At 45.3% G+C, this 12751-nt stretch overlaps 1 protein-coding gene across 1 annotated transcript; it reads right to left on the bottom strand.

The window, feature by feature from the left end:
• Positions 1–1283: 1283 nt before the first annotated feature.
• On the bottom strand, positions 1284–11671 carry LOC130523986 (fidgetin-like). The gene is made up of 3 exons (XM_057029648.1): positions 11498–11671; positions 10565–10822; positions 1284–4907 (listed from the first exon to the last, which is right to left on the bottom strand). Exons 2-3 carry the CDS (start codon positions 10587–10589, stop codon positions 3763–3765), a joined length of 1170 nt encoding a protein of 389 aa, XP_056885628.1. The 5' UTR covers positions 10590–10822; positions 11498–11671; the 3' UTR covers positions 1284–3762.
• Between the last annotated feature and the right edge of the window lie 1080 nt (positions 11672–12751).

Below are 12751 nucleotides of genomic sequence, written 5' to 3'. Positions count from 1 at the left end.
ATCTGTTAAAGAACCTGAGGAGGTTTAACCTTCCAGAGCACTGCTGGGTCACATCCGTCTCCACCTCCTCCATCACCGTCTGGTTACGCTGCTGCCGTTGCCAAGGGCAGGTCGCCATGGTCAAACTTTCTCCTCGTCTGTCACTTTTTATATATAATATAGTGAAATAATTCGTCTTAAATTAAAGCAAATTTTCAACTTTCCATCCTGCTTCGTATTTATTCAGACAGGTTTTGTCCTTTATGTCCTTATTTGACTGTGGTTTCAGTGGTTGCTATGCAACAAGCTATTTTATGGGGGGGTTAAGCCTCCTACATTACATCCTACGTTATTGTATATGCTATATGGTTGCTCCTTATGTAGGCTGATGGTATTTCGGGTACCAATCAGGACATCCGATTAGGTGTATCGAGAATCAACTTCAAAACTATGGGGTGTGCAATAGTTTCAAGTGAAAACCGAAATGTTTTTTCCCCGCAGGTGAATATAACTCTATCTAGTTACACCTGTAGATGTCCCCATTGTGCAGCAGCTTAGTGTGACTGTGCAGAGGAACTCCATTTGACGAAAAGAAACTAACTCCTCACCAGTGTTGGTAAACAGACATAAATGAGGGATCAGACTAAATAGTTGAGTAAATATGCCTACGTTTATGCAGAAATGGTTGGTGATTATACGTCTCTACAGTATATGTTTGATGGAGCTGCAGAAGGGTTGATTTTAGAAGTGATAATAGGATAAAAGTCGCAAGCTTTCAGTCACTGCCTAGTGCGCGCCCCCCACCCTGCAGACAATGCAATGGATGGGGGACCTGAATGGGGTGCTGTCTACCAGAGGGGCCTCAGGATGGTCGCCCCCCATTCTCTCTAATACTCTGCTCACTTTGGTTTCCAGTAGAGTCTTAATATTAAACACTTCTCTCGATCTTTACTACGATTATGCTGAAAACATCAATTATCCCAAATAGCAGGTATTTTGTCTATTAAATAAAAATCCTTCTGGAAACTGTTAAATTTAGGAGAGGACCCTATAGTGCCCTATAATCCGGTGCACCCTATGTATGTGTTAGATACAGAAGTAGCACCTGTAACTGAGACTGTGCCTTTAAATACGGTGCGCCTTATACGGTAATTTTAAATGTTGTAACAGATCTATGTTTTTGTATGGAAAGAACAGAAAAGGAAACATCTTTACTTGTCCATTCTAATGTCTAGTGAAACTGCAACAGCTGGAATCTTAATTGTTTCAAGACTAATTTCACAGGCAAGAAAGACAACAGGAGGTTTGACGTGATATCTTCATTTCCATTACACAACAGCCTTTAGTGAGGTAGACTACAACAGGTCAAGAACTGGAAACACTGCTCTGTGAAAGGAGCGAGTGAGATGACAGGAGATAAATATTTCCATGAACAAAGTCTTCAAAATGAGGTAGAAACGGTTAGAGGAAAATGTACATGATACAGCAAAAGCACAACAGGACAGCAGAGACTGACAACACTGATTTTCTTTCTCTCTGTTGGACATTTTTCAGTGACACCCCCCACCCCACCCCCACAAAAACAAAACAAAAAAAAAAAGCAAATGTCACCATCTGTTTCAACTTGTAAAGCACATTTCTTTCCTGGCACTGAAGAGCATTCATTGGTTTTTGCCTTAAGAGCTTACAAAGACATCATTGTCGTTATTATTATTTGACTGCCTCGTTATTCATCTTAGCTCTTGTTGGGCCTGTGTGATGAGGGCAGGGTGTGTTTTTACCCCACACACAGTCACATTCCAAATATGTTTAAATGAATATGTTCTTATATCTCTAAAACAGACATTGAAACACCTTAAGTGGGCAGTTTCAGATTAATGACAGGCTTAAATTTTATGATAAAAATGGTGATAAAATTGGATCCACTTTGTCGGCAAAGAAAAAGAGCTTCTTCCAGCTGCCTAACTGGCTTATTGGCACACCATATTAGATGATGGCTTGGTGGAGAAAAAGAGCCACATCTCAGTTGTTAAAGGTTTAGAGGTGTGACTGTATCAACCATTCTAACAGTGTATACTATTAAACCTGTCCAAGAAGGTCAAAAGACTGATGAAGGAGTGAAAATGGACACATTAAGACATTAAAAAACCCAGATATTTTATACCATAATATGTGTTTTGTCTTGATATGTCAAAGGTCATATTATTAGGAGTGCTTTGTTTTCATTTAGCCATGAAACCCGTTTCCCACTAACTACACTAGCACATAACACGTCATTCATTTCTCCACCAAAACCTATAAGAGAATTACATCTATACATGAAAAAAATATGCTTTATATATCTAAAGACATCAAAGATGTACATTATGGCATGTATTGTCATTAACAAAAGAAGGAAAAATCAGAATTACATTCAACGTTTCAGGCCTTGTTTCAAAAACCTCAAGTTTTTTAGAGCCAAGAAGCTGTGTGTGCATGTGTGTGTGTGTGTGTGTGTGTGTGTGTGTGTGTGTGTAGTGTGGGTGTGTGTGTCATTGCTCTATTTTCATCTTGCGCTTTAAAGCTCCCTACAAACACTGTCAGGTTAATAATATACATTCTTTTTATCATTCTGAGGTAATCATATTCTTCCTGAGTATTCAATAACACAACTATAAATCATCCGTTTGAGACACAAAAGTAAAGAGAATGTGTTATCTTTTTTTTTTTTTTTTTTTACAAAATTAAATCAGAGCAGGCAAGCAGGTTGATCTTCATAAAGAAAAAGTGGCCATCGCTGAAAACGCCCGATGCAAACCCGCGGGCTTCATTTTTGGCCTGTGCATCCAACTGAAGCGAAATCAAGGCTTTCAAACCATTTCCCCCAAAGCAAACACATTTGTATTTTTCCACTTCTGCATCATCATCATCATGGTTTGCATTTTCTGTAGAAAATATACCTCTCCCTTTTTTGGATCATCAAAACTCCTCCAGTAAACAATGTGTTGGGAAGATGCCTTGCATATACGCGTGTACGGTAACCTTCTGATGCGCTTGATGAGCAAACGTATAATTATCCTCTTCATCCCTCACATTAAAACCTTATGAAGGGCGGCACCATGTGTGTCTGATAAGCAGCGTGATATGTGTAAACTAGAAAGAAAAAAAATTGTCTGAGTAGCTCAGAAGGAGATGAAGGAAACAAAGAGGAAAGGCTGAGGAGACCGAACAGTAAAGGTCAGGGGGAAAGAGTGTGACAAGCAGTGTAACATTCATTTCTCTCGATCCGGTGAGACACCAGCCTTTGGAGTTTATCGTGTAAATAAGCAGTGATTGTGCTAAAGGTTGTGTGGCAATCTCACCATTTCACTTATTGCTTCTCCTGCCTTTTTGGTCAGTCGTGATTTTTGCGGCAATGTTGTAGAACTGCTTGCAGTGAACATAGAGAATGGCTACAAATTTTTACACCAACGTCTGAAACAGCAACGTGGCTGTACTGCAAATACAGTAGTGGAAAGGAAATAAATAGGATCCTGAGAGAGACAGACACTCATACATTTAGAACGTCTTAAAGCTGTTTTTGTAGAAGATGCCTTAGCCTTAACCCTAAGACTTACCTCAACCTTTTAGCGCATAAGGCGCCTCTAAATCTTTGGGGGGAAAAAACATGTCAAAATATCAAAAATGAAAGACCAGTCTTGTGCTCTCGCATGAAATTAAAAGTTCACTCATCCAGGTGTTTGTTGATTTAGCACCTGGTGGCTTCACAGAGTAAGAGAATCCTCTGATTGGGGTTTGTGGTGGTCAGCGTCCTCCGCTGGGGTCCTCGGAGCGTGTGTGCGAGGCGGGTATCTTCATTGACATTCTCTGTTGCTGGGGAAAGCTGTGCTCGCCTGGCACGCTCTCTCCCGCGAGGCCTGAAGGGGGGCTGTAGTCCCTTGTCCCACCATAAGGGGGAGACATCAGGGGCTTTAAAGGTTTGAACGACTGTGGGTCAGAGGCAGATGTGCTCATGTCATAGGCATTGCCATGCCCTTTGCTGTTTCCATGGCCATTGCCGTACTTTCTATAGCGTGATCCCTCTCCTTCTGTGCCTTCTGCCCCCTCCTCTGCCATCTCGAAGGCCTTGCGTTTTAGAGGTATGCCTGCCTCTGAGCTTGCTCCAAGGCTGTGAGATTGGTAACTGTAACTGCCTCCCACGGTTGGCCTTGGTGCAAGAGGAGTGGGCGCGCTAATCCCAGAGGGCAGGTAGGAGGCACTAGGGTGGTTGTATCCAGAGGACAGGCTGGTTTGGGGGTAGCACCCCGGGGGGTAGTTGTATACAGGAGTGCTGGCACTGTAACTCGGCACCAAAGTGGAGGCAGCCTGTAAAGAGTGCAGAGGGGTTGGAGGAAGTGCTGCACTGGGCTGTGGGCAATATCCTGAGGACAGGTAGGTGCTATTGTAGGTGGGTGGGTATTCCTGAGACGAAGGAGCACTGCAAGGGCCGGCACCACTGTAGCCTGGCTCAGATGCCAAGTTACTGCTAACTACTGTCACGCTACCCGTGGCTGGGATGCCCACTGATGCAGAGGCCACCTTGGCACCCGATAATGTCTCCAGTCCAGGGTAACATTCAATGCCTTGACCGAGAGGCCATTGCTCGGGCTCGGTTTTCATGAAAGTTCCAGACTCAGAATATACCCCTGTGGTGGGGCGTTCGTAAGAGAGCTCTAGACCCGAGTACTTCTCAGCATAACGTTTGAGCAAAGAAGAAGCAGTCAGGGCTGATATGTCGTCACTGGCCCAGGGGTAACCTGCAGGGCCAAAGCCACGGCGGGCTGCTGTAGAGTAGGGATCATGTTTGTGGGCAGAAAGCGGGGAGGTGGTGGAGGTGACATCCAGGTCTTGCTCAGGCCACTGAGATAAGGGGGCAGCGTGCTCCGGAGACCAGTGCATCTTCAACAAACCTGAAAGAAAGAATTTGAAAACATAGTCAAGAAAAACACTCGTCTCAATCTTTATAAAAGTAAATTTAAAATGAAGTAGCAGTACGTTTATATCACGCCCTCAATACTCTGGATTAATAATTATTTGCCCTTATAAGTGTCTTAGCTTGCGGTCTCTTTTCCAGAATCATGTCAATGCTTAGCCCATGCCCCTCTGCACTGTCTTAACCATGCAGGGGACAACAGCTCTAATCTTTATTTGAAACCAGAAGCATAGCCCCCAGCCTGGTCTCCACGGTGATAAGCCTCTATCAGTGTGCTCACTGCTTTATGCTTTTGCCTCTTGCACATTGGAGCCATTGTTGTCTCTGTGTGACTCTCTTAGCGCACAATCCACCCCCACTGGGCGTGTGATCTAATTCAGCCCAAATCTCAGGGGTCTGCTGGACAGGGGGAATAGAGGGCTGGTCCTGCTTAGTAACGTCCTGCAGTAGTTTTTTCCCCCATGCTGTAAGGGAAGACTGTGAACTTTAATGTAAGTGCACCCATTTTTTGTACAGGCAGATTTTCATATTCCATTTGTGATTATACATTCATATTTACACAAACGGAGTAATCCTCTGCTTGGGTGATTGGTTGTTTTCCCCTGGCTGTTGAAGGCCTTGTCTTTTTTCAGCAGGCATTAGGATAGCATTCCAGAGCATTATTAAACAGTCCTGACCCCAGGCCTAGGCCACAGGGGCTTCCCTAGAACGGCACCAGACAAGAGGAAGACACCTCTGTTGGAGTCTGGTAAAGATTAATAAAGAAATCAAATAATGGATCACAAAATATACATCAGCGCTAATATCATGATGCCCTCTATCCTGTTTGAAACAGATCTGACTGTTTTCTTTTTACTTATTTAAGGACTCTTTTATCTTAGCTAACACACACACACACACACACACACACACACACACACACACACACACACACAATACAAGTCTGCTTGTAGATTGCGCCAGGTCAAGTCACATGTCATTCCGACCACCAGATGGGCCTCAAATGATCCACATGTAGATCCCTAAATTAAATGATCCTTCAGTCCAATAATCCCACTCATCCAATCCACCACGGAGCTCTGGACCAGCCGACACTCCTGCCTGAATCAAAACAAATCCCTTTGCTATGGGGAATTCCAAATGGCGCCCTTCTTCACCACAAAAACATTGCCATTAACACTTTTAGCAAAAAATCTCTGCAGAGACTCAACACTGAAGAATATTTCTGACTGTATGCTCAGTTTTGGTTCTTCGGGAGTTTGCTGTGTGTAAAAAAGCTGCAATTCAAGTGGTAAATGTACCAAAATACTGGACAATACTCTGGACTATAATCTCACAACAATGAATGAGGAAAATCCCCACGAGAACCTTGGTTTATGAAAGATCATATGATACTCACTCGTCATGATGACCACAGACGCAAGCTAATCATGCACTGCTTTGCCTTCATACTACTCCTCTTTGTTCTCCTTCACAACGCTCCGTTTGACTCATTAAATTCTTTTTCCATTCCGCAAACCGGACGGATTCGACGTGACTGGTAAGGTGCACCAAGAACCAGAGTGAAGAAACCAGACTAATGATGGATTAGAGCTCGGAGGGCTTATGGGAGTGTTGGCGCTCGGTGACAATCTGACAGTCATGGAGAAGAATTTAAGCACCACCAGTTTGAGCTTAAGGTTTGCGACTCCTCCAATGGTGTTGTGTCGCGGCACCATTCAAAATTTAAATTCTAAATGACTAAAACTCTCCTTTTCTCTGCACACAATAGTGGAGTTTCTCTCTGAACACATTACATCGAAGGCAACATTGCCTGCTTGCCTGTTTTTTTGGATTAATGCAAACCTACTCACTGTTCACTAGTAACGTACCATTGTCAAAACAAGGATATTAGGGACTGTGGCTGCATTAGGAGGGATGAGCAACGGAGCCCCTAACCCTAATCTACTACCTCTTATTGTTTTGGATCTCGGAAAGAGCCCTGCAGGCTCGGTCATGCTTGGCTTACCAAGCGACAGAGATGACCATTAAGCCAGATTGGTGCAATGACAGCTTTCCTTAATCATCGTGATTATTGTACCATTGAAAGGCCCCGGCGTTTCATCCTGCAGTACTTTAGCTGAAGGACACATCAAATGATTGGAAAGCCGTGGAGAAGAGGGGAGAGAGATGGCGATCAAAGGTCGAGGCTTTGAGAGCTGTTCGTTAAGATCTTCCTTAGAGTGCAAAACGTTGTCAGGTTGACTTTGTGGCTGCTTCTGTGCTTGTGTCCTAACTGCCTAGCAGGACCCTTGTTTCCTTTCTGACACAGTATGCATTCACTGATCTACACGTGGATCACCACCACCTTGCAGATTGAGGAGATTATTAACTACTCTAATTCTGTGCTGCACTTAAAAAAATCAGCACTGAGCTGCTCCATGGAGCCTCTAAAGAGATTTAGCCTCTCTCCTATCTTCATCACACTCATACATTTTGTGAAGCCCACTCAAAAGGTGATTAAATAAATCAGGTTGAGTGTGGTAGATCCGTTAGCTATGCCTTTGTACAACAATCCACACTGTTTCAAGCCAGCAGTCTGATTTTTAGAGTGTACAGAAGTGTCCAAAAAAAACTGTCACAAATAGCCCTGTGGCGGTTTTCAGTTAAACTCTTCTGATTCATCAGCATGTGCACACTTGCACCTTTGCTTTGGTGCCAAGGGGATGCGAAGACAGGTCAGCAAACACAGGTAATGCAACACTTACGGATGACAGAAGGAAGACGCTGAACAAGTTTTACAGAGTTGTTCATTTTGTTCTCTTTTCGGTGACATTGCAAGGGAGGATCTGCTGGTGTCAAAGTCCTGTTCGTGTCTCAACACACGAGAGGGTCACTGGAAATGTAAAACTGACGAATAAAAGGAATTTTCTTCGAGGACTGATATTTTGAAACGCATCGTTTGTCAGGCAAATGTAACCCCGATTTATTGACTTGAGGCAGGAAAGAATCTGCTCGGGAAAATGGATCTCATGCTGGAAGCGTTCCTCAACATTTCAATTTGACCACATGAGGCACAAACATCAGCATTCCTGTTCCTGATTGACTACCATAATCCCAGCAATGTCGTCAATCATCTGCACCAGTGCAAATGGATTTCTGTCTGTATATCAAGAAGTGACAGTCGTGCCTAACGTCAGGAAGCCCCTAAACACAAAAATATACACCCCTTATGTACTTTCATGCATAAGCAGGTCGACCCACCTTTTGGTGCTCTAAACTGAAATCATCAGCCTGCAACTAGAAAAACTTTCTACTACCCAATCAGGAATTTCTTCGATTGCAGATTGAGTTTGTAAACTCGGCAGATGATTTCCTGCGTAAAGGAAGCACAATAATGCAAGTCATGGGTGTTTTCTCAGGGGAGGCAAGGTTGGCCCGTCGGCCGCTGCATGGTCAGTATGAGTAATTAGGGGTTGATTAGATGAAAGTGTGCGTGGGGGGAAGGGTTCCGACTGGAATGGGATTTGGGGGTTGTTGAGCATCAGAGGCTGGGTGACTAGTAACAAAACAAGCTTTCAGCAGCTAAGACTTCTTGCTTTGGGCTTTGTTTTAAGTTATTGCTATACTCACATTAAATACAGACCATTACTTACACACAAAGAGGCTTTTACTGTTGCCAACAGCCAGAAGAGCTCTTGGTCATCCGCGGGATGACTCAGACTACTGGAATTCCAGGAATCTAACCTAAGATCTATTTACAAAGCACATATCCTCTCCATACGCACCCGCACACTATCCATTCCGTGACCCAAGGAAACGAGCAGAGGAGATGTTTAGGTATGCAATGTTTTTGCGCTGATGCATGAACCAGCTTTCCGTTCATGGTTATTGGGTCATTTGTATTAATTACAGAGAATTCACGCCTGTAAAATCAATACAGAACAAATCAAGGGAGAAATGCTGCATGCAGAATATCAAGATACTTTTAGCGTTAAGCTAAAGAAAGCCACTACAGGCGTACACGCTGCATAGTTGGCTTTGGTGATCTTGCTAATGGAGTAAACAAAGGTGAGATTGTTATGTAACTGCTGACCATCTTCTCCAATGCAGTGCGTGGAGCCTGAAGCAGGAACTGCTGGGCAGAAATCCCACCCTTCTCCCTTGTCCCTTCCCCCCCACACCCTTTTTTTCCTGCAGGCCAGGATGGTCCAGCAGGCCACGCCGCTGTCAGCCAGGCGGCCCCGCTTGCGTTTCTGTCTCCACTTTTGCAAATCTGTAACCAGAGATTTGCTTTCCTGCTCTGACAGCACGAAGCAGAATTTACCCTTCAGCGCTAACAGACGTGCCGGGACGCGCGTTTCTTTTCTCTGAGCGCTCGCCGGCTATTGAGCCATCACAGATGGACGCAACTTTTCGTTGTGTCTGTTCTTTTTTTCTTTTACTTTATTTCCATTCTCCCCCTCTCCCAGTTCCCCCTCCTTCCTGCACCATTGTAAAGACTGGACCGTGTGTCCGCGCTTGTGGTCAGTCGTCCCCCTCCCCCACGGCTTCAGCACACACACATGCACACATGTGGCCTGGCCCCTCTCTGCTTATTGTGTCCACTCATATATCAAGCTGCAGTTGACCAGTCTCTCCTGTCCTCTCCATCTGCCCTTCACTTTGCTCTCTCTCGGCCTCTCTGTCATTACACTAACAGCGGACCTTTGCGCGGTGCGGTAATTTGCCTCACAAACCCCCTGATTGCTGTTGAGCGCTCACGTTAGTGCGTAATGTTTAGTCGGCACCACCATACAGGCCTAATGAGAAGCTGCTGACACCAGCTTACTAATGATGCGGCTTTCATTCACAAGAATCGCTTTGACAGCGAGGATAGATGCTCATTACTCTCTCCATGTCACTCTGGCCCCAGGGTCCATAATGAGGTGTGCGTGATTGAGATTATACGTTCTCCTGGATCCTCTTCCAGGGCGGCTTGTCAAAAGAAACGCCAACAAAAGCCCATGTGTAGGTTCCATGGACAGAAATATAACGTAATGCTGCGAGAGCCTTTAAGGGAGGAATGTGACATTCGTGCGCTAGTAAAGACTTTCTTGCTGTCTGCCGCAGAAACCAGAAACAAGAACTGAATCCCTGCTGCATTATTCCTATCAGGTTAGAGTTGTAATCCTGTTATAGCTCAGTCTAATCAATATCACGGTCAATCAATAGGAGTATATTCATCAAGCTAAGATAGCAACCTCACAATTAGCAGTTTTGTGTCAGAGATTAATTGGATTTATTCTGCTATTTTAGATGATGCACAAAGTGTGTGAATAGATTAAGGTCACGCCGTTGCCTGTGTAAACAAGTTGTTGCCATATAGTCATGTGAAATAACAGCAACTGACCACTTTCTGTGAAATTCCTCAAAGCAAAGCCTGGAGACTCAGCTGTCAAAACCATTAGCATATCTGCCATCTTCAAATGACTTCTCAACAACTCCCCCCAGAACCACGGGAGATGAGCCCCAGACAAAAGGGTTGGAGCCAAACTCAGTGAGGTGGTCCAGAAAATGAATCTAGGTCCTGTTGTTTCCATGCAACATGCCAAACAGTCTCATGCATGTGGTTGTGGTGAGCATAGAGAAGGGGGGCGGAGAGTGAGGACTTACTGTATGAGAGGACTGGACTGAGCATTCTGCAGCCCTGGTCCCAGATGAGGAGGAAGAGGACCAGGTCCACTCGGTGTTAGTGTAGGCACGGCCGCATGCTGCGGGGTCTTCCCGGATGACTGCTAATGGTGCTGCTTCTGCTTCTACTTCTGCTGCTGCTGCTGCTGACTGGGCGGCTGCTGGTTTGGCTAGTGACCGTCCGCTCGCTTCCCTCCATGGTTCATTTCACAGATCAACAGTCCTCCGACACACTGCCAACTGAACAGAACACACACGCCAGGGGCCCGTCCAAAATTGTCGTTAGGCTGTCTGCTTCTCTTTGATGGAATCACTAAAGGTTAATTTGAGGTATCGGCAAAAAATATGTAGAATGTGCAGGTGCTGGGAGCAAGGTGTTTAATATTCCTGCCAAAATGACAAATGACTACTTCTCACGTGCAAACAACATACTTTATGTTCGTTTTCAATGTTTGTTGTGAATCTGTCCACACATGCACGTGTGGGTGTATGTGTGGACGATCGAGAACCGCTTGAAGGCTAAATGCTCTGACAGAAAAGGAGGCTTTTTGCCTCCAACAACAAAAACTGCACGGCTGGTGGAGGGAGGTTGGTTTCTAACTTTTTGACGCCACCAAGTTTCAGTACAAACAGTGAGCACAGACGCAGAAGGAACTTTGTCCTCTCTGCAGAGCGAGGAAGTCTGCTGGCTAACATGTGGGACGTAAAGGTGAAAAGGAAAACAGAAAAGGGGGGAAACCTGGAGAGCCAAGCTACAAGCATGCTGTGCGCGCAGATCAAATAAATGATGATGCACAATTAAAAAGGAGACTGAAAAGTGGGATGAGCCGTGGGAACGTGGGAGATGACAGAAATCACAAGAATCAGCAAAACATTTGTCTTTAATGCTGAAAGGTAACAAAGTGCTTTACTGACCTGGTCATGCCTCAGACTTGTTGACAGTTGATTCTGAGTCTAGATCCACAATTGTCCAAAAAAGCGTAGCACGGGGGAGCCGCCTTGCATGTGTGTGTGTGTGTGTGTGAGTGTGTGACTGCCTGTGTGAAGCACGTACTCACTCCTAGGACCCTATCCTTCCCTCCCACTGCCACCCCCCCACACTGCCAAGCCCCCTCATCCCTCCCCCCTTGCTCTCCTCGCCTAGTGACAAGAGAGCAGCACACGCATCCCCTCCCCCAATCAATGCCACCCCTCCCCCTCCCGCTGCTTTTGTTAAAAGTGTTTCAGCAGGAAAGGACAGAGGGAAAAAGTGACAAATCCTGCAGTGTCAGAGAACCTGTTTCCCCTGCCGTGTGTGTGTGTGTTTGTGGGCACGCGCGCGTGTGTGTGTGCATGAATTCTGTACATTTCCCGTATGATCTGAGTCCCACGTGCGAGTGTTTTTGGGGCGGGTGTGATGGATGAGCTGGTGGGACACACACTGCTGAAAAATACTGAATTTTCTTCTTCACTGATCACATGAGAAGTTCAGTTGTTGTCAATGACTCCTATTGATCTGGCACATTGATCTCGGCATTGTTGTGAGGACGGGGGTTGAATCAACCATGTCAATATTACCTAATTCCTGTAGTGTCCCATCCCCCGCCGCGCACAAATAGTTGTACGCGCATGGGCCGCCACAAATGACCTCCACATTGGCCTCAAACCTCTGACTGAGAAGCAAATTCATTTCATAGGTGGGAAATGTGTCAATATGTGATATTGTGATCAGCGGAGCGCCGTCTGGCGTAGATCAGCTCCGGTCCGTCGCATGCAGAAAACACAGCTGTGTTTCTGCTTTTAGAGTTATGGAGTAGGAGGGACGGACTGCTCATGTTACTGCTGTAAACACTCAAGGCCCTGCAGCTCACACTCCTGCTTTCACTGATGCACAGGCGCACGCACACACCCACCACACGTTTTACACGAGCGGGACATATTTCAGGAGGTAGATGCTGGAGGCTCAGCCGAATTCTGGGATTACAAATCAAAGCTGAGGCCAAGCGTTGCCGCATTTCCTCCATTTGTGATGCTTTTGAGACCTCACGTCAGGTGACTCGACTCCTTTTCTCTCACCTGCTGACAAATGCTAAAATAAAGCAATAGTCCCGAACAACCCCGAATGTGCCGCCCGGTCTGTTCCTTTCAACGTGGTTTTGATATATTCCCGGTTGAAGCTCCCATATGTGC

This window comes from Takifugu flavidus, chromosome 4, assembly GCF_003711565.1.
Source record: "Takifugu flavidus isolate HTHZ2018 chromosome 4, ASM371156v2, whole genome shotgun sequence".
Classification (NCBI taxonomy): Eukaryota; Metazoa; Chordata; class Actinopteri; order Tetraodontiformes; family Tetraodontidae; genus Takifugu; species Takifugu flavidus.
Note: the sequence above shows the minus strand (reverse complement) of the source record. Positions and strands in the feature narration are given on the sequence as shown.

What these genes read in the sequence shown, in the direction of transcription:
- LOC130523986 (XM_057029648.1), bottom strand. Translation starts at nt 10,589, where the DNA reads ATGCTCAGTCCAGTCCTCTCATACA. An exon ending in CAGTCCAGTCCTCTCATACA is followed by an intron (nt 4,908 to 10,564) that starts GTAAGTCCTCAC and finishes TCTTTCTTTCAG; the next exon opens with GTTTGTTGAAGATGCACTGG.